This window comes from Phacochoerus africanus, chromosome 1 (genome assembly GCF_016906955.1).
Source record: "Phacochoerus africanus isolate WHEZ1 chromosome 1, ROS_Pafr_v1, whole genome shotgun sequence".
NCBI classification, from domain to species: domain Eukaryota; kingdom Metazoa; phylum Chordata; class Mammalia; order Artiodactyla; family Suidae; genus Phacochoerus; species Phacochoerus africanus.
Genome location: NC_062544.1, coordinates 213,445,589 through 213,472,371, shown reverse-complemented (window position 1 = coordinate 213,472,371; position 26,783 = coordinate 213,445,589). Strand labels below are relative to the sequence as shown.

At 54.9% G+C, this 26,783-nt stretch overlaps 1 protein-coding gene across 2 annotated transcripts; it reads right to left on the bottom strand.

The window, feature by feature from the left end:
• Positions 1-250: 250 nt before the first annotated feature.
• MELTF (melanotransferrin) lies at positions 251-26,783 on the bottom strand. Of its 2 annotated transcripts, XM_047789410.1 has the most exons (16): positions 26,172-26,783; positions 24,162-24,316; positions 22,945-23,044; positions 20,292-20,474; positions 18,159-18,315; positions 16,528-16,595; positions 13,889-14,076; positions 13,000-13,180; positions 11,916-12,067; positions 9,332-9,428; positions 7,964-8,158; positions 6,871-7,027; positions 6,714-6,781; positions 4,487-4,674; positions 2,851-3,049; positions 251-2,393 (listed from the first exon to the last, which is right to left on the bottom strand). In XM_047789410.1, the coding sequence occupies exons 1-16, from the start codon at positions 26,218-26,220 to the stop codon at positions 2,317-2,319; spliced, it is 2,214 nt and encodes a 737-aa protein (XP_047645366.1). In that variant the 5' UTR covers positions 26,221-26,783; the 3' UTR covers positions 251-2,316. The 2 variants fall into 2 exon arrangements, with proteins under 2 accessions (XP_047645366.1, XP_047645374.1); XM_047789418.1 differs by lacking the exon at positions 7,964-8,158.

Genomic DNA, 26,783 nt, shown 5'->3' with positions numbered 1-26,783 from the left:
CAGAGGCAGCGGGGATGTGCTGAGATGGCTGAGGGCCTGCAGGGGCCAGAGATCCCATTCAGACTGGAGAAGGGAGTTGAGGGCCTCACTGGCTGGAGGCCCAAACAGGTTTCTGACTCTGGCTCTGGGTAGCATGGGCCGTTCCAGGTGGCAGAGGGGTGGCCTGGGGCACGCAGGCCTCTGACCGCCTAAGAAATAAAAACCAGTCAGCAGCAGCAGGTTTCTATCGGAATCCAAGGCTCATCAGGGGCAGGGTTGTCTGGCTTTATTTATAAAACAAACCAACATCTTTCATTGACGCTAACACTGTGGTGGCCCCCTGCTGTCACCAGACGTTCAGACATCACTCAGCGCTGGTGCAGGTCACACCCTCAGCGGGCTCACGGTATAGTGTCACACTCTGGGCAGCACTCTGGCCCAGGGCGGCCACACAGAAATCCACTTCTCACTGCACAAATCTCTCTTAAAAAAATCCAAAGATCATCAGGGTAGAGAAGAATCGTTGGCTGTCCCAGTGAAGAGGGTACCAACGTGGTAGCCAAGGCCGGCTCCTTCTGGCCCCTCACAGTGGGGTGGGGACCAGGACTCCTCAGGACCGTGTGAGCATGGCCAGGACGCTGCCAACGGCCTCCTTCCCTGTTGAGGATGGAAGGGATCCATCCCAACGCCCACAAGTGGGGGCGAAGCTCTGGGAACCCAGCCTGTCATCAGCGTCCCCGAGGCCCCCGCAGACTGGGATGCAAATAGCTCCGGGCCCACGCGGCTCCCAGTCTGCTGACGAGGATGGCTCGCTCCTGTTTCTTCTCTCTTACTTTTTTCAGGGAGCAAATTTCAGAGTAAGAGCTGGCAGTTCTGGAAACTTTCTGGCTCCTCAGACAATTGTGGTAATCATGGAGACCCTCTCCAGGCACTTTCCAATGACTTGCAGGGGAGGGGAAGGTGGGAACCTTCCTCTGGACTGAGTGGCCCTCGGCCGGGTCAGTGCAGGGCTGGGTGAGGAGAAGGGATCCCCTCAGCACCTCACCTGGCCTGTGGCTCCTCTCCCCGTTCCCAGGTCTGCAGAGGGCCTCACGCTGCCTTACAGATTTGGGCCACCTCCTGCTCCAGGGCCCGGAGATCACTGCGCAGCCCTGGAGGCTGAACCCTTCCATCTGGAGGCAACTGCTGCTGCTAGAGGTTCAGGGGTAGCTCCAGAGGGGTGGCCACCACACTGGGGTAGAAGGGAGTAATCTGAGGTGGAGCCTCAGAGGAGGAAGCTTGGGAGTGAGGATTCCTGATGACTGGGTTTAACCGCAGCATAGAGCCTGCTGTAGCTGAATCCACCAAAGGGCAGGGCACACAGTGTGTCCAGTCCTGAGGCCTGTCTCCCTTACCACAGACAGGTATTTAGGCAAGATTTTAGACCCCCAACCCTGCATCAAGACTCCCATCTCGTAAAGATTCTTACTGAGCAGCATTTCCTCGGTCCTAGGAAACCCTCGAGGGTTTCATTCCTAGGGTCCAGCCCCAGCCTCCCTGCCCTCCCCAGCCCAGTACAACCAGGGAGGGTTCCCATCTGGGCCAAGCTACAGCAGACAAGGCCAAAAGGGCAGCGTGTGCCTGGCAGCTTTGCCTCTTTGGAGGGCCTGGCTCCAGCCTCATGCACGGTGTGTGTGGACAGACACAGTGTCCTCAGGAGGGAGGCTGGAACGGGGACAGACGGAGTGGGGGCTGATGGGTGGTGCTGGGTGTGATGTCCATTCTCCAGAGGGGGAGGTGGGAACGGGCGGGGTAGGGGGCGCAGCGGGCCTGTCATCTCATCAGGCCCCCTGGGCGGCTCGGCAGGGCAAGCTCCAGCAGAGAGGGCTGTGTGGGAAGCTCGGGTTCAGCCTGTTTCCTTGGCAACTGGTCTTTTCCGAACCCAAGGCTGGTGAGGATCCATGTGGTGGGAGCCTGCGGCTCTGTAGGGAAGCAGCTGTGCCAGCCTGTGGGTGGGGCGTGACTGGGAGGCTGGCCAGCGCCGCCTCAGCCTCAGGTAGTGGAGGGACAGGTGGTGCCTGGGAGGCAGAGGCTGCCTTCTAGCAGGAGAGACCTGCTCAGTCCAGTTGCGGGGGGCTTCTCTTTAACACTCATCTTCATTCCACCTTGCAGCAATCATAGAACCTTCAGTGTCGGAATCGCAGCCCTGAGGGGCTCTGGGGTTTTACACGGTTTCCTCTCCCATCACACGTCTCCCTCTGAGCAGTGTTAACCGGATTTGAGGAGAAGAGCCTTATTTAGAGAGAGTTCTGAAGAGGTTTCCATTCTCAAGGAGGGCGAGGCTTGCCCAGAGCTGCTTCAGAGAGAGGGCTGGAGGAGGCCGGCAATGAGGGCCAGTGGGAGCAGCAGCAAGGAGACCCCGGAGGCAGTGACCGCTGAGGGATTAAACACAGGCAGTTAAGGCCTCCAAGGGCCAAGGACCCACGTTCCTGGCCCTCTGGCACCTGTGTATTTTTTGTGCACTAAACTCACTCCAGGCTCCCTCTTGCTTCCCTATTACAGTTTTTCTTTCCCCTGCTTTCTTTACATATTCATTTCTTTCAAAATTACACTACATGTATATTTATGCAGTGCCTGAATCCTCTTTGGATGACTATTTTTAGCATTTATATTCCTTACGCAGGTCTGTCTTCGTGCCACAGCCAGTGTTTCTGCTATAATTGTTCAGACCCACCCAGGACATTTCACCTTGATCATTTGCAAAGAACCAGAATGCCCTTCAGTGCGTTCAAGGTTTTGGGTGAAGGGCTCAGAATGATGCCCAGGGAAGGCTCCCACTCTTTCTCTGTGGGGTGTGAACCCAGCCGTCCGGGGCTTTTGCAGCTGCCCTACCTGCGCCTGAGCACTGCTGAGACAGCATTCCTTCCAGAGCCGCCACATAGTCGGGGCCCAGCCAGTCACGGTACGTGGTTCTCTCTCCCACGGGCACCACCCGGATGGTGGCATCCTTGAAAAGCAGGTCTTGGCCATGGTAGTTGGAGGAGTCGAACATTTTGAACCCATTCTTATTGTGGTCATCTCCAAACAGGTCCTGAAAGCACACAGCAGATCTGCTTGGCACCCAGGCTCACAAATGGTCACCCAGTGTCCCTTGCCATTAACTGCTTTATACACAGTGAACCAAGGAGTAAGGAAAGTCAGGGGGCCAGATTGTGCTTTGAAGTCATAACACTTAGTGAGACAACTCACTAAGGTCTGCCACCAGAGGGGATCTGGAGTAAGAGATGACCAGAGCCATCACCATAAGCTATTCAGAAACATCACACCAAACGAGCTGCTGGATACAGAACCGAAGCCTGAGACTTAGAGGAAGAAAGATCCAGAAATGAGAGATGATGTCCCTGAGATGACTGAGGGTTTTGCCAGGCCTGCTCAGCAATCCTCAACCTTTTCTTTCTTTCTTTCTTTCTTTCTTTCTCTCTCTCTCTCTCTCTCTCTTTCTTTCTTTCTTTCTTTCTTTTTCTTCCTTCCTTCCTTCCTTCCTTCCTTTTTTGCCTTTTGTCTTTTCTAGGGCTGCACTGGCAGCATATGGACATTCCCAGGCTAGGGGTCAAATTGGAGCCGTAGCCACCAGCCTACACCACAGCCAGAGCAACGCCAGATCCGAGCTGCATCTGCGACCTACACCACAGCTCATGGCAACGCTGGATCCTTAACCCACTGAGCGAGGCCAGGGATCAAAGAAAAAAAAAAGATCCAAGTTTGAGACAGAGGGGTGGGACTGAAGCAGGGTGTACATGTAGGTGCCATCAACATGGCTGGATGAGATAATGGGGGTGTCGGTGCTGACAAAGAAGGGGATTGAGGGTTGAATCCTGGGGTGCTCCAGTGCTTACTGGCACTGAATAATCAGCAAAGGAGCCCAGGAGGAGTGGCTAGAGAGGTAGGAGGAGAGCCAGGCAAGTGTGGGGTCCTGGGAGCCAAGCGGGAACAGCGTCCAAGAGGAACGTGGACTTCAGGAGGACGGAGCTGCAGCTAGTGCTGCTGAGAGGTCAGGGAGAGGCAGACTGGGAAACAGCCGCTGGATTCAGCAACATGGGTCACTAACCAGGGCAGTTCAGGGCCCTGGTGGGGCCCGTCTAGTCACCATCCTTCAGAGAGACTAGAAGGAGAGGAACTGATGACGCCAGGGGAGAGATGGCTCTTTGAAGGAATTTTCCTGTAAAGGGGAGTGGCTACAGGGGATGTGAGACCCAGAGAGGGTTCATTTGCTTTTAAAATAACAGAAATAACAGCAGGTTTGTAGGTTGGTGAGCACAGTCCGGTTGAGAAGGGAAAACTAATGCTGTAGGAGACAGAGGGGGCAGTGGTTGGCAGGACAGCCTTGGCTAAGTGAAAATCACAGAGCTTCCCCTCAGGTTTCCTCAGTTTCTCCTGAGGTCCACTCCAGGTAGACTGAGGCATCCTGGGGGCTTGGCTCACCTCTGTTGCCCTCCCCCGCAGTGGGGTGGCCCCCGCCCGGGCTCACCTGGGCCTTGTCCAGCAGTCCATACACAGTGAAGATGTTGGTGTCTGGCCGGACCATGACTGCCTGGGATGGTATCTGTGCCAGGTTACAGGCTGCGAACTGGGTCACCTCAGCCCGGGCCCCATTGGGACACAGCAGCTCATAGTCCTCCGACATGAGCACAGCAGCCCAGGGCTCAGAATTGTGGCCTGAAAGGATGGAGCAGAGGGAGGGGTGAGGGGAAGGAATAGAGAGAGGCTGCCTTCTTCAGGGATCCCCAAATCCTTGCCTGGGGAGAGGGGGCAATATCTGGCCAGCTCCCCAACCTTCTCCATTCTTCGGTTGCTCTGTTCTATTAGCAGGGTGAGAGGGCCCAGCAGGGCTAGTCTGATATTCATAGGGCATAAGAAGTGTCTACTACATAACAGTTTACAAGCACTGCTCTATCCTCTGGACAGTAATGTGGGGTAGGTATGATCACTCCCATTTAACGGGCAGAGATACTGAGGCTCTTACTCACTCCCAGGCAAAGAACTTCATCTGTGTGCCAGAGGTCTTGGGCCTGAGGGTGGTGGTTGCCCTCCTCCCGTAATGGCTGAAGTTCTCAAACCAGAGTGGTTATAACATCACATATTGATCTGTAAGAGGCAGTTTCGAAGGCCCCTCCTTGCAAAGAATCTCATCAGGTAGGTCTACGGTGGGACCCAGGAACCTGCATTTTAAACTAGCTACCCAGTGATTCTGAAGGAGGTGGTTGGTCTGAAGGCTTCCTGAGAAACACGGCTCTTGGGAATCACATTATTATTATTAATTTGCTTTTCAGGGCTGTACCCATGGCATATGGAGGTTTCCAGGCTAGGGGTCTAAGCGGAGCTACAGCTGCCGGCCTATACCACAGCTCACGGCAACACCAGATCCTTAACCCACTGAGCGAGGCCAGGGATCGAACTTGCAACCTCATGGTTCCTAGTCGGATTCGTTTCCACTGTGCCACAACAGGAACTCCAGGAATCACATTTTTTGTGTGTCTTCATGTATTCACTTAGTACTCACTCTATTCCTGTTTCCAGAAGGAATTCCAGGTGCACCCAGGAACAGAGATGGAAAATTTGAGTGACCCTGGGAGGTGGTTGCCTCGCTGTAGATGAACCTTCAAGGGCTCTGCCTCCTCCTTGACCCTCATCCTAGGACCGCACAGGGCTCTTGGCTCCTGCAGGAGCACAAAGCTCCCTCCTCCTGGGGGATGATCCCTGGTGTTCTCTGAGGGGAGCTGGCAGGGAGGAGATTATGGCAGCAGGGCCTGGATCCCTTCCAGCTCTTTGAGGGAAGCTGATCTAAAGCCTTAGTGACCTCCACAGGCAGGTGGGATCTGAGTTGTGAAATACTATGTTTTTTCCCTTCAGATCTCACTTTCCCTTCACCAACCTCCCCTTCCCCTTCGGGCCTTATGCTTTTCTTTCCTGCGTCTCTGAGAACAGATGTGTTAGGACAGAGTGGAGAAGGCTGAGCCTCTGGCATTTGGGGTTTCAAAGCCTAGGGTGTAGGAAGGGTTTCCAGAAAACGCAAGCAGTAAGCGCTAAAGTCAAATGGCTTCCAGTCTTCAAAACAGAGAGTTTCCCTGGGGAGGAGGAACAGGATGGGGAGGGAGCGATGCACGGTAAAGGACTTCAGGTTGGGGCTTGGGGGTCCTGGACCAGAGTTCCTAGGCTCTTCTTCCCAGGCAGAGCTCAGGAAGGTGACTCTGGAGAAGAAGCCTCCTTCCTGCATGATGTGAATGAGGGTGGACCCTGCCTCATACGCTTGGGGGCTGCAGTGATTTCCCTGCACTTGGCAGTGACCTGCTCAGGACCAAAGACCACATGCTGGTGTGAAGTGATTACCTTGTGGAGAGAGGCCCCTGCCACCCTCACCCACGCACCTTGGTGCCACATAAATACCCCTGAAAGGGTCTCTCCAAAATGACTGAGATTGAGTTTCTATCATGTTGGTGGAATGGGGATTTGGATTCCAGACCAGTAAAGACTGATATGCGACCCGTGTATCTAGGTATGAGGCCTGGGGTCTGTCCACCCCCATTCAGCCCTTGGGGTCCCTGGGATCCCCAAGGGGCACAGCTTTCTAGACTGAGTCTTCCCTGGCTGCCACTCAGCCCACAATTCCAGCAACATCCAGGCCCTGGATTGTGTTGGAGATGGGGAACAGCCCTGCCAGAATCTGACCCTGCTGTGGACACAGCCCCGCCACATACCATTCGTGTTGTCAAAGACAGTCGTGTGCTTGACAAAAGCAACGTCCCCTGCATTCTCAACCAGGCACCTGCCACACAAGAAGCCAAGGCAGAGGTCAGCCTAAGGGTCCCACCCCTGTGTCCAGCCCTAAGCCCACCCCCTCGGCCCACTGGGTACCTGAAGGCGCCACTGTATCCGTAGTACCTCTCCTGGCTGTTGCCCATGCACTTGTTGCGGCCCTGTTCGTCCCCCACGCAGAGAGCACACAGCGAGGATGGGTAGTTCTTGGGGTTGTTCACAGGTACGCAGCTGGCACTGAAAAACTCGCTCACCGCTGGGGGGGAGGGGGAGGACTGGTTTGAGGGACCAGCAGCAGAAAAGGTGGCCAGGGAGGGGATGGGTGGGCTGCCCACCTGTCTCACCCATTGGGTCCAGGCCACCCATCTGTCCCACTGCCCACCCAGCTCAGAATGGCAGGTCTCCTCCTGTGAGGATCATAGGGATTGGGGGGGGCGGTGGGGGGAATGCAGAGGTTGCCTAGATACAGGAAGCTTATTGTCAACCTCTGGTAAGTGGTCACCCTTACCAGCCTTCTCTTGAACTCCCTCAAGGATGGGGAACTCACTACCTCATAAATTCTTCAGCTCCAGTCAGAGCAACTGCCTTGCTGTCTGTGAGTGGGAGCAGCCAACCCTAACACCTTACATGTGCTTGTGTAGGTGGTTAGAAAAAAATGTGTTTTTCCCCCCTGAGGTGCCAGCCGGGACAGAGGTGTGTCTGCAGCCAGCTTCCTCCTGCCTTCCTTTCACCATGAATGTGCATGATTTAACACCCAGGAAGAGCCCTGCATGTGGCATATGGTGGGTGCTTGGTAAACGTGTCTTCTTCACACTTACACAGAGGGCTGCCCACCTGCCAACAAGGTCTCCTGGATGCCCAGGGGGACAACCATGACTGAATGGTGATATAGCCAGGCCCGGAGCCCCTGAACTTGCCCTGCTCCCATCCCACTGGCCCTATTCCACTCTGAGTGTGAGTGAGTGTGTAGGGGCACTGGCAGCCTCCACAGAACCAGGTGCGCCTGTCACAGTGTGGCCAAGAAAAGCCCCCAACCTTCCCAAGAGCAAAGGGCACGTCAGGAGGAAGAGGAAATCTCCCTGGGGCTGCCTTCTGTGGGGTCCTGCTGGGAGAGGACCCCAACCCTCAGAGCTAGCCCTGACCTCAGCCAACCCCAAAGAAGAGTTTGCCTGTGTGCTGTGGGAGATAGTACCTGTGAGGACGTCGCAGTCCTTGGGCCGGATGAAGCCCCTTTGCACCAGGGCGCCCACCGGGATGTCCCAGCCTGCAAGGCTGCCAAAGCCCGGGTGGCAGGAGCGCTTGCCATGCAGCTCATCCAGGGTGAAGGCGTAGGAGCTGTTCCGCTTCACCACGGCCACCACGAAGTATGAGTTGCTCCTGTCCTCCGCTGGGGGAGGGGACGCCAGTGAGGCCCTTCATCTATGCTTTCCTGGCCTCAGCTGGGCCAGAGCCAGCGCCAGATCCTCACGGGGCCCTTCTTCCCTCCAACCCTTTTGTTGCCATTGACCGCAGGGCTCTCTTGCCGCTGCCAGCAGCCTGGGCTCAGGAGCGCCCACGCCCCCAGGGTTGGGCGGGTGTTCCACGAGCACATCTGGCAGCGGGACCCCTGAGTGTCTCCGCCTTTTCTGAGGAGCAGCCTGTGGGGCTCTACTTTTCAGCATTCTATCTCTTAACACCACCCTCCAACAGTCCTCACCCACAGCAGCTTTCTTTGCTTTTACCCTAAGGTGATATTTTTCTCACCTCCTGGGAGAAAAGTGGAGGCACAGCAGAGGCTTCAGAAGTGCTTCCCCTAAGCCACCGAGTTTCCACATTTGAGTGGAGGGGACCTGAGGTCACCACTTAAGAAGACAGAGCACCAGCCCAGGCTGCTGAGAAGGTGTGCATGACCTGCCAGGAAGGAGGGTTCCAGGGCCACCTTCCGTGAGCCACGTGGTCTGGACAGAAGAGGCCTGGGAGGCTCTCCGTTCCAAGGCTTAGCAACCTACTCAGCCTGTGTCTGTATAGCCTGGTTTACAAGCTAAAAATAATTTTTGTATTTTTAAAGGGTGGTTAAAATACAAAAACACTTGAGTTCCCATTGTGGTTCAGCAGAAACTACTCTGACTAGCATCCATGAGGACACAGGTTTGATCCCTGGCCTCACTCGGTGGGTTAAGGATCCGGTGTTGCTGAGAGTTGTGGTGTAGGTCGCAGATCCCACGTTGCTGTGGCTGGGGTATAGGCTGGCAGCTACAGCTCTGATTCGACCATTGGCCTGGGAACATTCATATGCTGCGGGTGCGGCCCAAAAAACAACAATGAAAACAAAACACATGTGGCAGTGCCTGTATGTGACCTGAAAAACACAAAGTGTTTACTCTCTGACTTTTCATAGAAAGTTTGCCAAGACCTGCATTTCTGGTGACTGGGTGGGTACATGGTACCCGGGGCCAGAGGGGCTTGCCTGTGACAGAAAGCAACTGGTCCAGGAAGAGATGCTCTGAGGGAGAAGTTTTTATAAATATAAAAATAGCAACCACCTCCCAGCCGAGGCTGGGTGACTGGCACCTGTACTCACGGGCATAGTGCTCCCCGGCTGCTGGAACCAGGCCGTATGTCTTCCCCGCCATGTAAATGTCCTCGCCCCTCAGGGTCACAGCATCAATTTTCCCAGCCTGCAGGGGGGAACAGACAGAGTGCTGGGCTGCGTTGGGCCCCAGGATGCGCTGGTTGTTGAGATCTGACAGAGGTGCCAAGGTGGCTCTCTCGGGGACTTTAGCCTCAAGCTCCCTTCCCCTGGGAACCCTGTCCTTCCCCATCCGCCCCTTCCTCTCCTTGTGAAGATACACAGGCAAGAGAGGTGCCTGGAGGACCAGAGGCCTGAAACCCCACCAGTCCTCCCATGCATGGGTGTCTTTCAATCTTTCAGCAAAAAAAAAAAAAAAAAAAGTTTTCTGGAGGTCTCTGTTGCCAGGCCCCATCCTGAGCAAAACCTGGCCTGATTCATGCTCTTGTGCTTGGTGTAGATCTCCCCATGGACAGCCAGCCTTGCCTAGGGCACTGTACTGCACCCCCAGCACCTGGTCATGGGTTGTTCCATGATGATGAGCCAGTTCTTTTGCGGGAGGCGGGCATGCCTATGGCATGTGGAAGTTCCTGGGCCAGGAATCAAACCTGCACCACCACAGTTACAACATCAGATCCTTAACCTACTGAGCCACCAGGGAACTCCATGAGCCAGGTCTTAAAAGAGGGCAGTCTCAGGGCCTGTGGGAGGAGGCCCCAGAGTTGAGGGGTAGAGCCCTGCCTCAGGAGGCAGCAGGAGGGGCCCAGGACCCTCCTTCCTCAGACCTTCTAAAGCCTTCCAGATCACTCCCACTCCACCCCGACTTGTTCATTCTGAAGCCTCTGGACAGGTGGCCCCTCCAACCCTGCAAAGATGTTAACTGATAAGTCACAGTAGGGGGTCAAATCCCAAAAGAAGGGGGTGGAGCCTGGGGAAAGAGGGGACACCTGCACCCCAGGAAGGTGCCCCAAACTGTTCAGGGCCAGAGGCATGAAGTTATGCTGATGGAACAACAGGCAGTGGCACTGATGTTTTGAGCCTGGAGGGTCCATCTCTGGGCCCCCTCTCTTCCTCCCATCCAGATCTTCTACCCACTGTGATGTCAGGGAGGAACTCAGACCCTGGACCAACAGCTCAGGGGCCAGGCCAGCCTGGATCACCGTGGCCAGGTAGGGCATTAGAGCTACACCGGATACCATCTCTGAGAGCCTTAGAAGCTAGAACTGAGACCCTCTGAGCCTTTTTCTGGGGTTCTCAGGAACCCTCAAAATCCACTCCTCTCCCCACAGGCCCTATGGCAACGCCTTGGCCCTCTGTGAGCTCAGAGAGAGAGAATAGCTTCTGGCAGGAGGGAGCTGAAACCTCCCTCCCTGCAGCTCTCCCTGTTCTGGGGCTCTGGGAACAGCCTTCCCAGCATCAGGAAATGAAGAGTCCCCACCCTAAGTCTCCTCCTCCATTCCAGCCAGGCTACCCTCCCTCAGCACCATGCTGAGGTTGAGACAGGCTCCTGTCTGCCCTTGGAGAGAGGGGCTCTCAGACCCTTGGGCTGGGTGACCTTGGGCAAGTTACTCTCTCTTCCTCTCCCAGCCCTAGTGTCCACATCTGCTAGGAATCCACCCACTCCACAGTGTCATTGTGAGGATTAATGGAGGTAACGGGTGTGAAGGCTCAGCACAGTGTGAGGGATCTGCAGCTGGGGCAGGGTGGACACACCTGAGGGGCTGTGGCTTGGCCTGCGCTCAGGGTCCACCCTGAAAAGGACCCCTCACTATCAGGCCCCACCTAGTTGCTCCTAAACAACAGGAGGGAAGGAGCCTAGGAACTCAGGGGCAGAGGGGACCCCTGTGATCACAATAGGACCTCATCCTTGACTGCAGGGCCTTGGGGCTGCCTCTGAGTCCTGGCCTCAGTCTCCAGTGGTAGAAGCAAAGCAGGACAGAGCCGTATAGGCTTCAGAGACCAAGGCGAGTGCTTTCAAGCATACTGACGGATGCATAATCAATTTAATGGGCCATGACAAGCTTAAAAAAAAAAAGACCAGGATAGAAGACAGCAGAAACTATTAGCACATGTACTTAGTAAGGTTAAGTACTGTTTTGTTTCCTATCTCTCTATAGGGGGACATAGATTTTTACATAATTATATGTGAAAGAAAAGCTTTTGTGTACTAGACTGTCATTGGTGTAAAACGTATTTCTGACTGGGCTGCAGCGGAGTAAATGGTGATCCAAGCCTACTTCCTATTGTGCACAAGGGGAGACTGAGACTCAGGAAGGGGAAGGGGCTTGCCCAAGGCCATAGGGTCGTCAGTGCCAAGCTGGGCCAGTCTCTCCCTCCTTCTGCTCCCTGCCCACCTGCTCAGTAGGGAGAAGGCCCTGGGCTCCCCAAGAGAAACAGCCCCCTTCTGCCCTGCACCCCTGGATTGGGTGGCTGCTTCCTGCGGCAACCTCTACCTCCCCTCTGTGGGGTTGTCACAGGAGACCTTCTTCCTCTCAAGCTGACCTGTATCCTCTCGACCAGGTGAGAAAGAGGGTGGGCCCGGTAAGGACCATCTCAGGTACTGCCCCTGCCAGCCCATCCCGCCGGCTCTGCCCACCTGGATCCGTTCCATGCAGTGCTGGGGGGAATCTGCGGACACACACTGGATCTCCGGCTTGAGCCTCTGCCGGCTGAAGGCCACAGCCATGTCTCCACACTTCTGGATCTCCGGAGTGGACAGCACACACCAGCGCAGGTAGTGAGGCAGCCCTGCGTGGGTGTGAGTGTGTGGTCACCTCCAGACTGGCCTCCTTCAGAGGCCGCCCCTCGGCCGGAAGAGCCGGGAGTCAGACTCCAGGGAAACTCTAGCTCTTTTCGGAGTTAAGGGGTAAGCTCTTTTACCACCTGATCCTTGTTTCCTTACACAGAAAGGGGACAACTGAACCTCTTTCATGGGGCTGTGAGGAGGCTTGAGTCAGATCATGGCTGACGTGGGCTGGTACATCATCTCCCTGGCTGTAGATGGAGGATACATGCGAGTGGGGGCTGGAGTCAGGAAGCCATTTGTAAAGGTCCAGGCGAGAGACAGTGCCCAGCCAAAACCATGGCGGTTTGGTGTGGGGAGGAGGTGGGAAGGAGCGAGGCACAGTGGGAGGGGCGAGGCACTGTGGGAGAAGCAGCGAGGTACTGTGGGTGGAGCGAGGCACTATGGGAAGAACAAGGCACAGTGGGAGGAGTGAGGCACTGTGGGAGGAGCGAGGCACAGTGGGAGGAGCGAGGCACTGTGGAGGGGGAGGGTACGGTAGGAGAGTAAAGGCAAGGCAGGAGGAGTGAGGCATTGTGGGAGGAGCCAGGCTCAGTGCAGGGGCGGGGCATGGTGGAAGAGGTGGGGCACCGTGGAGAAAGAACAACGGGACTTGATTTCTTTATGGAGAGGGGAGGAGACTCTTCCCATTACAGGCCCTGTGAGCCTGGATCCCACCCTCCGGAGCGGGTGGGGCTTCCAGGGTACAGCAGGCCCTGGAACTCCAGAGATACTTCCTTCCCAACCACGTGTCAGGGAGGTGGAAGCGACAGGAGGCCAAGAGGCACACACACTTCCTGGGGTGAATGTCCTCCTCTGGCTATCTCTCCAGAAAGCCCGGCCACTCCCGCGGTCAGGCTGGGTTGGAGCCAGCGAGAGAAGAGATGGGTGGACTTACGGTTGGGGTCACAGAGGAGACCTTTCATGGCTTGCACGTACTCGTGGCCCAGCCATGCCTCATAGGTCTGTGTGGCGATCGGCACCAGCTCAGAGGTGGCATCTTTGAACAGCAAGTTCTTCTGGCCATAGGCCTCAGAGCTGAACATCTGGAAGCTGCTGCCCTCATGGCTGAACAGACGCTGTGTGTCGAGGGGTGGGGGTGGGGGGCTGGTGAGGTGCCACAGGCAGCATCTTACCTCCCAGTTCAGCCACCGTTTCCTTCTCCCTGTGCCCTCAGGCTTGCACCCACCCTGAGGGCCAGGTGAAGCCCCACCTCCCTCCTTGCCTGTGCTCCCCCAGTGCATTCTGTCTGCTTATACTCAGCTGACTGAACACATGGCTTGTGGCCCAGGGGTGTGATGGCCTGAGCATGGGTTGTATGCATGGATGGGCAAAACTAAAGCTGGTGTGGCCCAAAGTCAGAAACCTCCTGCTCTTGTGAGCAGTGGTTTCAGCCAAACATTATTCATCACATCCAAGTAATGGTGTATTTGGACATTTATTGGTTTTGTCATTTTGTTTCTTTGCTCATATGATCTGGTTTTGGTTTTAAGAGCCACACATACCAGGAGCTTTCTTTGAAGGGTGCCTGAATCCCCTGGTCAGCCCTTCTCTCTGCCAGCCAGCACAGCTGGTCCCTCTTTCACTCTGAATTGGCCTGAGGTTGAATGACTCAGAAGCTTGGCTCCCCAGCTGGGGTCTGTCCCAGGGGAAGATCTCCAGATCCTGCCCCTCCGGGTCTGGCTGGCCCAGCCCCAGGATGGCTCTAGCTCTGAGATTCTACTCTGGTGAGAGACAAGAAGAGCCAGCATCACCCTGAGAAGCTGTGTGGGGTGCCCTGAACTCACCTGACCTTCGTTGAGCAGCCGGAAGATGAGGCCCCCATCTGTGTCGGCCCGGACCACCACAGCATGAGAAGGAACCCGGGCCAGGTGGCATCGCCTCCATTCGGTGACATCAGCCCGGCTGCCATCCCGGCACAGGAGCTCGAAGTCCTGTGACAGCAGTGCCTGGCCCCAAGAGGGCAGGGTTTTCCCTGGGAAGATGCGAGTCCTTTGGTGAGCCAACTCCTGTCCTGGGAGAGCCTTGGAGAAGGTGTCAGGGAGGACCCTTGAGAGGGAGCCTGGAGAGAGCCTAGGCTGTCACAGGCCAAAGACCTCCAGTGAAAAGAAACCCTTACAGAAGCGAGAACCAGAATTTAGAATAAAGAGGAGCTTCACCCTACAAAACCAGCTGTCTCTATAGACTGTGTCTATTTACTTACATTTTGGGGGTATATTTATTTACTTATTTTTTAGTTAAAGAATAGATGAACATTTTTTATTTGTCACCAATATCTAGTGATAAAATGGATTTGAGATATCTGACAATAATACAACACATATAAACAGAACTGCTCGATAAAAAGAGAAAGAAAGAGAAGTTTAGGGTGAGAGAGAGAAATGTCTCAGGAGTTCACCACGGCCATCTGCACTCCACTGAGCTCTGAGCTGAGGGCAGGGGACAGGGAGCCGTGGTGGAAACAAACCCTGACAGAATCACCAGAACCGTGGCCCAGAGAGTCGAGGGTAAATCCCCAAAGTTTCACCCACAACTCCAACTCTTAATATTTTGGTGTTTTTGCTCCACATCCTTATTTCTATTTGATAACCAACTGTTGCAAATAGGGTAAAGGGGAGTTCCCAGCATGGCACAGTGGTTAACGAATCCGACTAGGAACCATCAGGTTGCGGGTTCAGTCCCTGCCCTTGCTCAGTGGGTTAACGATCCGGCGTTGCTGTGAGCTGTGGTGTAGGTTGCAGACGCGGCTCGGATCCCTCGTTGCTGTGTCTCTGGCGTAGGCCAGTGGCTACAGTTCCGATTGGACCCCTAACCTGGGAACCTCCATATGCCGCAGAAGCGGCCCAAAGAAATAGCAAAAAGACAAAAAAAAAAAAAAAAAAGGGTAAAGGGCATACATGAGAGGTAACTCTGCATCCTACTCTCGTTTCACTTATTTAAAAACATTTTCCACATGATTGGAAATGCTCCGTAAAACTCACTTATAATAAAAAAAAAGAAGAGTGAATATGGACAGCAGTTAAGAAGACTAATTTTGGAAGTTCCTATGTAGTGCAGCAGGTTAAGGATCTGGCACTGCTGCAGCTGTGCCACAGGTTGCAACTGTGGCTCGGGTTCGATCCCTGGCCCAAGTACTTCCACATGCTGTGGGTGCAGCAAAAAAAAAAAAAACAAAAAAACGACTAATTTTAAGAATTGCAACTCATGCATTAAAATATACCACAGATGGCCCAACATAACAATATTTTAATGACTTTTAAATTTTAAAACGAGGAGGATCAACCTCCTTCAGAAAATAGGAAGAGAAAAGATAATCTGTGGGATCATGAACACTATTCACTCCAAAGCTATTTAAAAACAAATCCCCCAAACCAAGAGAGTAATAGTTTGGAAAACTCCATAAAGGTCATTTTTAATGACTGCATGATAATTTATAGCGCTCTCAACAATTACTCAGTGTCATTCTCTCCCCACTCCCCAGCTTTCCTCTATTTTTAAACTGCAGAAACTTTGTATAGAGCTCTGGGGGAATCATTTGGCCTTCTCCTGAGACAAGTGCATCATTTAGGTTTGTCGCTTTGCCATTCCTGTTTTTCACCACTAGGGACAATTAAAGCCAAATGACTTCACTACTGCGCACATTTATGTCCACCCCACTCTTGCACTTACCAATCTTTTTGCATGAAGATACTCTTTAAAAAATGACTTCCTTAGATTTCCTTAGACTATCATCGAAGATTTAAAAGAGCTGACTTTAACCTAATACATCCCTAATTCTGTCTCTCCCTTCCACACTCTGATTTGCTTGACTCATTTTGAGGCCCAAGTCTTGGCTGCCTATTTTTATAGGCTGGTCCTGCTCTGGGGACACTCCCATGTCCTTCTTTTTCAGACTAGTTTTTTTTCTCAAATCTGCTTCTTGTTTGCCTTCATGAATGCCAGCCTACAAGATGGACCTTCTGATTTAAAGAGAAGATTAACAACAACAGCAGAAAAGAGATAATGATTAAAAAAAAAAAAAGACAAGGGTCAGATGTTATGGAAGAGGCAAAACTGTAGACACAAAAGTCTGACTGGGGCCTCATCAGGGAGGGGATCAGAAGTGACTGACCAGAAAGGGGCATGAAGGAACTTTTGGGGTGAAAGGTCTGTGACAGTCATTATCACTCAGTTAAACTATACCTCAAAAAAAAAATTTTAGGCAAATCCAAATTAGAGTACATTCTATATCACTGGCCTGACTCTTCAAGAATGTCAAAGTCACAAAAAACAGAGACTGAGAAACTATCCGAGGTTAAAGGAACCTCAAGAGACCTAAGTACCATGTGTGATCACAGATCAGGAGCAGCTGAGCTCCAGCCATGAGACTCCTTTCTTTCCATGAGGAAAGGTTACTGGGTCCTCCCAGGGAGGGCCCTCCACTTACCATCTGTATTCTCTAGCACCGTGCTGTGCTTCACGAAGGCCACGTCCCCAGCCCCTTCCGCCAGGCACCTGCACAGGAGGAACCAGTGAGACCTCTGGAAGTCTGGCCTGGGCTGTGGCGGGGCATGGCAGGTATGGCAGGCACAAGTTTCAGTCCTGCAGGCCTGGGTTCCAGCTTCCCAGTTTTTTTGTGTGTGTTTTTTGTCTTTTTAGGGCCACACCTGCGGCACATGGAGGTTCCCAGGCTAGGGGTCCAATCGGAGCTGAAGCCGCTGGCCTAAGCCACAGCCACAGCAATGTCAGATCTGAGCCACATCTGCGACCTACTCCACAGCTCACAGCAATGCTGGATCCTTAACCCATTGAGCAAGGCCAGGGATTGAACCCTCAATCTCATGGTTCCTAGTTGGATTTGTTAACCACTGAGCCACAACAGGAACTCCTTTCAGCTCCCGCATTTGCTGGCTCTGTGGCTTTGCTAACTTGTGGAGCCTTCCTAACCTCTATCACCTCTAAAGCGGGGATGAGAAAGTGGCTCCCCCGAGGGAGAGATCCTTTATAATCCATCTAGATCCCATGTAGCCGCGCTTGGGGCCTGAAAGGAGCAGGTGCTCATAAGGCAGCTGCTTCAGCAGCAGCCTTAGCATTCTGGGTGTTTTTGTTCTTGTCCTGGATGCACCTGAGGCATATGGAAGTTCCCAGACCAGGCACTGAACGGGCCCCACAGCAGTGACCCGAGCCACGGCAATGACAATGCCAGGTCCTTAATCCACTGCACCACGAGAGAACTCCACATTCTGGGTGTTTAGAAGACATCTACCCTGAGGCAGGGGATTGGACTAGACCTTCTCATGCTGTTCCAAACCCCTGAGTGGAAGGGACCAGGACCTTATGAATCCTCAATCTGTCACTGCCCAGTGATGGAGGCAGGTAAGGGTCCACTGGGCAAAGGGGCTGCCTGGGCCCCCAAAGCCAGCAAACAAGCAGGGACTGGACTGGGGGAAGGACACCAGGAGAGGTGGGGTGGGCAAGAGTCTCTGGCTTGGAGGACCCAGGACTGTTTTTCTCTCTGTGCCCGGAACTGCATTTCCCCTATTACACCCTGGAGCGTGGGGACCAGCAGGCTCTTGGGTTCCAGGCTGAAACACTGTGGCCAGGGTGGTTAGAGGGACTCGGGAGGCTTCCATGCCAGCCCCCAGCTTCCTCCTTTGTGGGCAGATGGAAGAGCATCACAAGCGGTTAGGGCCTCTCGGCTTCACGGAGAAGCCAGCTCCCTAAAATGCCCACCTGAACAGGGCAGTGGGGGGCCAGCCCTGGGTGTCAAGTCTCTGCGGGTCCCCGCTGCACTTCTCCCCCCCACGGTCCTCCCGCTGGCCTCAGACACCAGAACTGGGACCTGCTGTTTTTGCTGTTTTCTTCCCTCTGAGCCCTTCTCTAAATATACCAAACATGTTGATTTTATGAGCAAATTTGGTCTGGCATAGGCCAGTGTGAGGTTTTTAAACTAACCAGGCACATGGACTATATAAAGGGTGCTTTGATGAGAGGCAACTGACACTGCTGCTCTCTCGGGGGCCTCTCTGTGCCGGGGTGTTTTCCCAGCACTTGGGGCCCCACCCCAGCCCCTCTCACCGGAAGGCCCCGCTGTAGTCGTAGTATCTCTCCAGCGGGCTCTTGTCACACACCCCTTCCCCAGCGGTGTTGCCTCGGCAGAGGCGACAGAGGGACTCGGAGTAACTGGTGTCTCCTGCCCCAGGGACGCAGCTGCCCCCAAAATAGTCGCTGACAGCTGCGGGAAAGAGGGAGAGGGAGGTCAATCGTGTAGCGTCAGGGCCCTGCCAGGTTCCCCTGATAGGGCTCAGGCCACTCAGGCTGGACTCCCCTGGCACCCAGGTGGACTCTCCCAGCTTCAGTGCGAGCAAAACTGGGGAACTGGATCTGATCAGAGATCCACAAAAGTGTGGGCATCAGAGAGTGGCTGATGTTATTTAAACAGGGCTCAGGGGAATAAAATATTTACTGCAAAATGGCCACTATCAAGATGGCCACTATTGATAGGACAACTATGAATCAGATACTGTTATCATTGAGGGTTTCATTTTAAAATCAGTTATGTGTAAGCAATGAAAGCGGAGAAAAACGTTATTACAGAGTGTAATTAATTTGATAGGCTACACCTCTCAAAACACACAGAGGGGAGGGAAACAGAGAAGGAAGCCCGGTCCGTGAAGAGGTCCAGGAGCTGTAGGATTGTCAAGTTCCTGCCAGCACCCAGGCCCCATGTCCACCCTCTTGACAAATATTTACCCTGTGCCCCAGGATGCCCTAGTGCCATGTAGGGTGAGCAAGACGCTGGCTCTACACTCGAGCCACTTGCATTGTGCTCAGCGAAACTGAGCTCTTCCAGGGCCAGCTCTTTTCTTGGGCTTTTGCATCTTCACAAGGGAGTAGATATTTAATAAATGTGGCCAGTGACTGATAAACCTCCCACACTTGGTCGCCATCTGAGAGGATGTGGCTTCTAGGCTCCTGTGAGGGGTGCAGTGTGGGGGCAGAGTGTCTATGTGTATGTGTGTCTGCTTGTAGCATGCATGTGTGTAGTGTGTGGATTTGTGCATGCATGCATGGGTGTGACAATGTAAGCGTGCATGCATGTGTGTGTACATACATGCCTGTGTTTGCACCGCAGTGAGGTGCCCACCGCGAGGCCTGGAAGCTGAGCTCACAGTAACGACAGCTCCCAGCAGTGAGCACACACCATGTGCTGTGCATTGTGCAAAGACATTGAATGATCTTAGTCCTCCCAACCCTACAGCATTGCAGGAAGTGTTCATTTCTCCCTTTTACAGGTAAGGAAACTGAAGTTCCATGTGTGGAGTAACCTACCTGAGGGCAGGTCATGCCAAGCCAGGGTTTAAACCCACAGGCACCCACAATAAAGTCTGGGCTTTGAAAAACCATGTACTCTTCTGTGTGGGCAGCAAACTAGGAGGCAGCACCCTCAGCGACAGGGGTTTGGGGACACCCTAAACTCATTCAAGGGGTGGTGTGATCCCAAGGGCCATTTGTGAATGCGGTTGTCATGTGTCATGGGCCACCTCAGAATGACACAGGGATGGCCAGCAGGTGACCAGGACAAGAAGCCCAAAGCATAAGAAGCAGGACTTTGGCCCAGGCTGCCAGGACAAGGGCTTTGGGCTCCAGCTGGACCCCTCTGAGCTTTGCCACACAAGTTCAGCAGCCCCTGCCCTCCCTCAGCTCCCTTCCGCGAGGCACATTCTGCCTGCAGGAGGGTCTCTTCCTCGCCACACATGAATCTTGACATGACTGCGGGTCTCTGACTAGCTACTTGTGAGCTCTCAGGGTGCAAGCCAGCAGCTTGTTTGGGTCCTGAGAAAACAGCCTCTGACATGTTTGTGGAGACAGCAACCGTGTCTACACCAGAGGAGAGATGCTCTGGTGAGATTCGCTGCCCTGCCCCCATTCCCCAGCGGCAGCCGGGTGGGCTGGTGCTTGGCTGAGCTGTGGGCTCCGGGATGAGTGGGTGAGGCTGCGGTGCCTGGAGGAGCCAACCAACCAGAAACTTAAATGGTAGCAACACCAGGCCGGCCAGCAGGAGAGGAGGGAGTGAAGCCATCAACGAGGTGTCCGGGAAGGCTCAGGGGAGCGGGACGGCGCTGCTCCTTGAAGGAAGTGCAGCAAAGGTGGGAGGGAGGCTGTCCCAGGAGGGGCAACAGCAGAGCCCCTGCAGGAGGAAGCCCTCACCTTTGAGAACATCACAGCCCATCACCGAGAGCCGGCCGCTCTCCACCAGGTAGCCCACGGGCACGTTCCAGCCCACCGTCCGGTTGATGCCCGTGTGGCAGGACTTCATGCCTTTCAGGGTGTTGATGGTCACACGGGAGCCCCTCTTGACCACAGCTACGGCATAATAGGAGGTACCGACCTCTAGAAGGAGGAGAGAGGAGAGGCGTGAGTTTGGCAAAGGAGAAGCCATGAGACACTGGGACCCTGCCCAGGGAGGCTGTGAGGGAAAGCCGCTTGTGGGGGGTGCACGCGTGCGCATGTGCACGTGTGTGGATGTGCCCACACGTGGAGTTTCAGTTAGCGAGACAGCAAGTGGGTGCAATCCGCAGGTCTTATCGCAAGCCCTCTCGGCCTCCAGCCTCACGTGGTAGATATTATCTTGAGATGTTCATTCATTCATTCATTTCTCCCCTTTTCCTTCCCAAGCCAGCTGGCACTCAGCTGGGTCTAAATTTGCCTACATTAAGGGAGCTCTGTGGCCAGACCAAAAGCAGGAGTAGCTTGCAAGTCTTTTGTTTTCTAAAAGTCTAGGCCCTGACGAGAACTTACAGGACTTGAGGGAATAGTATTTTTTTTTTTTTTTTTTTTTTGCCCTTAACCCACTTGCACCACCAGGGAAAATAGCTTGTTATGGGAAGAAGGGTGGTTGGGAGAAGTGGCCAGGGGGTGGGGGTTGGTAGGGGCTTCCCATAGATTAGAAACAGTGATCTATCAGTGCTGGGGCTGGGGTAGGGGAGTAGAGATACAGACAGACAGAGATGGATAGACACACACACACACACACACACACACACAGAAAGAGAGAGAGAGAGAGAAGCACTAGCAATGTAGTGTTCCAGTTACTGAGAGAGCAAGTGGGTGCAATCCAACAGGTCTTATCACAAGCCCTCGCCCCCTCCAGGCTCACGTGGTAGCTATTATCTTGAGATGTTAATTCATTCATTAATTTCTCCCCTGACTGTGGTTCCAAATCACTCAGGACCCTGAATGGGGTGCTTGTGGGTAGGTGGGGGTCTACAGCCTTGCCAAAGACTCCCCTGGGCCAGATGTTGCCTGGAAGGGGCCATTCAGACATGTGGGATGTCTCATCTATGGGAACTGATAACCAGAGGGCACCCTGTCCACACACAGACATGCGTGTGCTTGCGTGCACACACACGACGGCCTGGTGGCCGTGAGATGGCCATGATCAGAATAAAGTTGAGTTCTAGAAAACCAAGCCAGGGTTATTTCTTGCACACTGGCGCCTGGCCCCCCCTAATCAAAGCTGCCCCATCAGGTCCTACCCTCTGCCTCAGCACGATGCCCTTTGTTTCCAGCTCCTTGAACACACCATGCTCTTTTCTACCTGGGACCTTCTGAGAGCACAGCGTCAATGTCTGCTCTATTTCAACAGGTCTTCCATGGCCCTCCTCTTCTCCCTCATGGCCTTGACTTCCTGCACAGCATCCAGCGCATGTGTAACGATAGTTTTCGGTGTTTATTTGTTTAGCGTGGGACTCCTGCTCTTTGAGGGCCGGGATGGGCTCTGCTGCTTATGACTGTATGCTCCCAACTGGCATGTGGTAGGTACTCGATGAATGCGTTGAATTAATTAAAGGGCGAGAGCTGTGTTTGGGGCCCACGAGGCAGGGCTGTTTCTGGTCACTGAGTGGAAAGGCTGGCTGGTTTGCAGGGTTACACTGTGTCTTGGGTGTCATCTGACAGTCATCAATTCAACAAGTGACCTATTCTGGGTACCAGTGACTGGGGGAATGCAAAGATGAGGACCAGGCCCCCCTCAGGGGACTTGCTGCAGTGAGGACAAGGAAAACAGAAAGAGGGGACAGGACCTTGTGGAGTGAGTCAGTGCTCAGGAAAGCAGGAAAGAGGCCCTCAGCAGGGGGTGGGAGGGCCCCGGGAGCTCCTTGGAGGTGACAGTTGAGCTAGGCTGTGTGACAGATACCAGGCACTGGACAAAGAGAAGAGGAGGTGGGGATCTGAAGGGCAGCCTGAGCCAGAGGCATGTCTGGTGTGATGTGCAGGACAGGCTCAAAGACACTCACGTTTCTGAGCACATCTCACACGTCAGGTGCACACAGACTGACTCATTTAATCCATGTGACAGGGCAGGGGTCACAATCCCAATTTTATGGTCAAGGAAGTGCAGGTTGTCCAAGGTCACAGAAGATGACAGGAAGGTGCAGAACTGGGATTCCTTTTCAGTCTGTTGGGCTCTGCAGCTCTTAGTCACCATGTCATGCCTGGCCCCATCCCCACTCCGCACTGCTTCGGACAGAGGGCCCTGGGGTGCGTGGGGAGCAGGGCATTACTGGGCAACCACACCCAACACCACACCCGGCAAGGGGCTGCCCCTTAGGAAGAACCTGCGGGTGATGCGGCTGCCAGACTCCACACAGGGAAGAACGGTCTCAGGTCTCTGGCACCCCTGGTCTCGGGGGTTGTCAAGTAAGACTTAGGGAGCTCTGAGGATCTGTCTGCCTGGGCCTCCAGGATGCTCTGGGGACAGGATTACTGATCAGCTCCGGACTGTGGGGTGGGGTTGGGGGTGCAGGCCCAGCAAGGACACAGTGCTAAGCGACCTCCCCTCTCTCCCACGTGGTGCTCTGACCTTGATCATACACCTCGCCCACCACGGGCTTCAGGCTGTGCTCCTTCCCCGCCTCGTAAATGGCTCCTCCGTCCAGAGTGATGGCGTCAGCCTCCCGGGCCTGCTGGGGACATGCGGGTCAGCGCAGCCAGGCCCCAGGGCCCACACAGCCAGGAGCCCAGGGACACCCACCCATCTGCTGAGGCCCCTGGAGGAGGCTCGGATGTCCTCACGGCCCAGGGGCCCCAGCCTGGCTCAGCGTCGCAGGCCCCTCCCTGCCAGGGCCTAGGGGTCTCTCCCCACCAGGACCAAAGGCTCGCCTTGTTTTTCTAATTATGCTATTTTTTTTAATTATGAATTTTGTAGGACTTATACTAGATGCACATAGTCAAAAATCAGATAGCACAAGCTGAAAAGCAGTGAAAAGTGAGTCCCCCTTACTTTCTTGTTTCTCAGCCCCCTGCCTCTACTGCTAATCTGTTTCTCGGATTTTCTCTCTAAAACACAGATTGAATAGGACAAATGCCTTCTTTATGTTTTCCCTTTTGTTTTCATACACAAATGGGGTCCATGGATAGAATGACATGATTGGTATCCACCCTCGCGGTGGAACCTGGCCCAAGCCCTTGGCCACAAGGAGTCTGATTGGATAAGCTCTCAGGGGTGCATCAGGGGCTGAGCTGCAACGAGACCCCAGGCCCCTTGTGCTGCCCCTGACGCTTCCCTCCATAGCTTGTCCTGCACCGAAGGCCTGCCTCTTACTATCGTCAGCGCCAATGAGCAGATCTCCTGCCACTCAGAACAGCTCTCCCACCCCTGACTCATCCACCCAGGACCGCCTGTTCCATTTATTCTTCCCCAGAAACCACACAATCCCATCCTGGAAAACTCCAGGCAGCGTGAGTAATGCTCGTGGGCCACAGAGGGGTCTGCTGTCTGGGCTCCCCTGGGTGGGGGGGGTCATGTCCCCCATGTAGAGGGGCTCTGTGCAAGAAAACTGCCTCTCAGACCCCTTTCCCCGCAGGCACTCTGAGCAGGGCCCTCCCTGGGCCTCCCAGCACCCAGCCCACCTCTGGGCAGGAAACAAGCGGCCCTTGTTGCCAGGGAAACTCAGAAGATCCTATCACCCGGCCCTGGCAGGGGGACTTCGGAGCCTTTCCTAATGAATGGGGCTGTTGTGAGCTCCGTCCTGAGTCAGAGCCCTCTTGTCTGGGCAGAGCGGAAGGGAGAGGACTCACCGTGATGAGCTGGACGCAGTGGTCGGCTGAGGTGCCCTGGACGCACAGGAGGGAGGGCTGGATGCCGGCTTCCTGGAAGGCCTTGCTCATGTCACTGCATTTCTGCTGCTCCGGGTCTGAGATGGTGCACCACCGCACCTCCATCCCTCCAAGCGCTGGGGATAGGGGACAGTGAGGCCCAGTGCCTGTGGCCCCAGCCCTTTGGGTGTGACCCATCAGCATGACAGCCAGTCCTGTGCAACATCCCTGCCCTCTCACTGCAGGATACTGGGGCACAAAGAGGTGTCACAGACTGTGAAGGGGCCTGGCTCACTGGGAAAGCTATGTGTGGATCATGCATTCCCTGAGCTTCCCCAGGGCAGTCGGGGCAGGGGCAGATGGTGTGGCTCAGAGCCTGGCCCTTTGCATAGGCCAGGGAGGGTCTTTGGGGGTAGCAGTGGGGTCTCTCCCACCCTTCCTCAGCCTGGAGCACGGCCTGGTGAGTGGAAGGGCCACTGGCTGGGTCCTGGCCCTCTGGAGCCTCTGTGTCCTCCAACAAGAGGGTGTGGGACTGGGTTCTCTCAGTCAGCGGTGTCCCTGGGCCCTCCTTGTGAACTGGGACATGAGACCAGGAAGTGTTCGTGGCAACCCTTGAGGAGCCTTGCACCCTTTGGAGCATCTGTGATTGTGCCTCCTGCAATCCACCCTCTTTGGGCACAGTGCCAAGCCCCTGACAGGGGAAGGCTGAGGAGTCAGTAGGTTGGGTTCCTGCTCCTCCAGCTGGTGACTTTGGGCAACCTATCTGAGCTCTCTGAGCCTGTTTCCATGTCTGAGAAAGCAGTTGAGAAAAGTACTTTCCGCATTATAAGGAAACCTCTGTAGAGAGTCAGGACACAAGGTCCTCAGTGGACTTCCATTCAGGCTCCTCCTCCTAGGAGGGACCCTGTTGGGTCCCATGCCTGACCAGGTCAGAGTCCCAGAGATCTCCCAGCCTGGGGGTCCAGCAGAGTTGATGCCCAGATCCCCAAGGCTGATGCCTTTGCAGGCCTGAGGTCTTCCTCCACTCACCCTGCTCAGCCAGCCCTGTGCTCCTGGGAAAGTGGCTTTGGATCCAGTTCCACCAGGGTCCATGTCACCCTCTCAAGGCAGCCTGTGCTTTTCATCCCCGCGCCAAACAAGAGGCAAGGATGCAGGTTCCTCCACAGCCTCCCCGGTTCCTCCACAGCCTCCCCGTCCAGTCCCCTCCAGGCAGCCCCCTGGGATGTGGAGGTGCCTGCACCCTCTCCAGGGCTCCAAGACTGCACCCTGGTGGGCCTGACAACTGCAGGCAGCATTTGGACCAGGCTGGCTGGTCCTTTTATTTTCTTTTGTATTTAAGAGGTCAAAACGGTGGCCTGAAGCCATCCTTTTAGCAGCCTCCGCGTGATCCCTGCGAGCAGCTCCCCAAGGTCCCTCCTCAAGTCTCTGACTCCCTTGGGAGGGGGCGCTGTGGACGCGAGGGGACCAGGTCTGCCTCAGGTCTCTATCCATGTAGAGCGCCCCGGAGCGGTCTCTCAGGCAGTATCTCTCCTTCCCCTAATCCCTCCGAAACTCTCGCGCCTCCTTCCCAGCCGGGTCACGGGAGAAGAGCCGCTTTGGTTCCCAAGCCCTCTTTGGGCTTCCACGCCCATCAACAGCGTTCACGCTCCCGGACCTCCCCCGCCCCCAACACTGCAAAGCTCCCGCATCCACACCTCTCCTTGGCAGGTTAGAAAGTAAGCTTTTTCAAGGCCCAGTTCAATGCCGCTTCCTCCAAGAAGCCCTCCAGACATTCCAGTCTGCCCGGGTCAGTGCTGGTTCCCTCCCCCAACCTATGCGTCCCTCGCGCCTTTCCACGCCTTCCTCTTTTCCTGGGAGACAAAAGTTCGGGACACTTCCCAGCCCCCGGGACCCTGTTGGTGGGGAGGGGGTGGGGCGGTTTGTGGCTGGAGAGCTCCAGGACCCCCGCCCCAGCTCCCGTTCCTGTTCCCAGGGCCGGCGGTGGGGCCTCACCGGTACGCAGAGCCAGGCAGAGCCAGAGAGCCACATTTGGGCCCCGCATGGCGCAGTTTAGAGCTAGCTGGGGCCGGGTTGGGTCTAGGTCTGGGTCCCAGTGGGTCAGCAGCAGCCTCAGCTTTCTGCCTCTTTCCTCCCAGGCACTGGCCTTTAGCTGCTGAAGTGCGCCGGGGCGTGCCTTGGCGGCGTCCACGCCCCTAGGGTGCACCCGCCCACCTCCTGCTGGACACCTGGGCTGACCAGACTGGCCTTGGCCTTCTCTCTAGCGCCCCCTGCTGGAGCCTTTGCCGGCGCGGGTGCTGCGTCTAACTGTAGGTCCCTCTTGATTGCGACACTCTTAGGCCTGGACACGCACACGCAGCTATTCCTGAGAGTCAGGTATCTGCTCTCTGGGCCTGATTCCCCCAGCTCACAGGTGTTCTGGGGCTCTGTCCTCCCAAAAATCTGCCCGGCATTCTAGAGCATCCTCCCTCCTCTTGTCCTGGGAAGGTCCCAAATAGCACACCCAACTGAAGAGGGAAAAAGCTCAGATTTGGAAGGAAGACGTCTGACCTAGGGCCTGAGCTAGAGGGAAGCTCAAAGGCAATTAGAGTCATTCACTAGCATCTC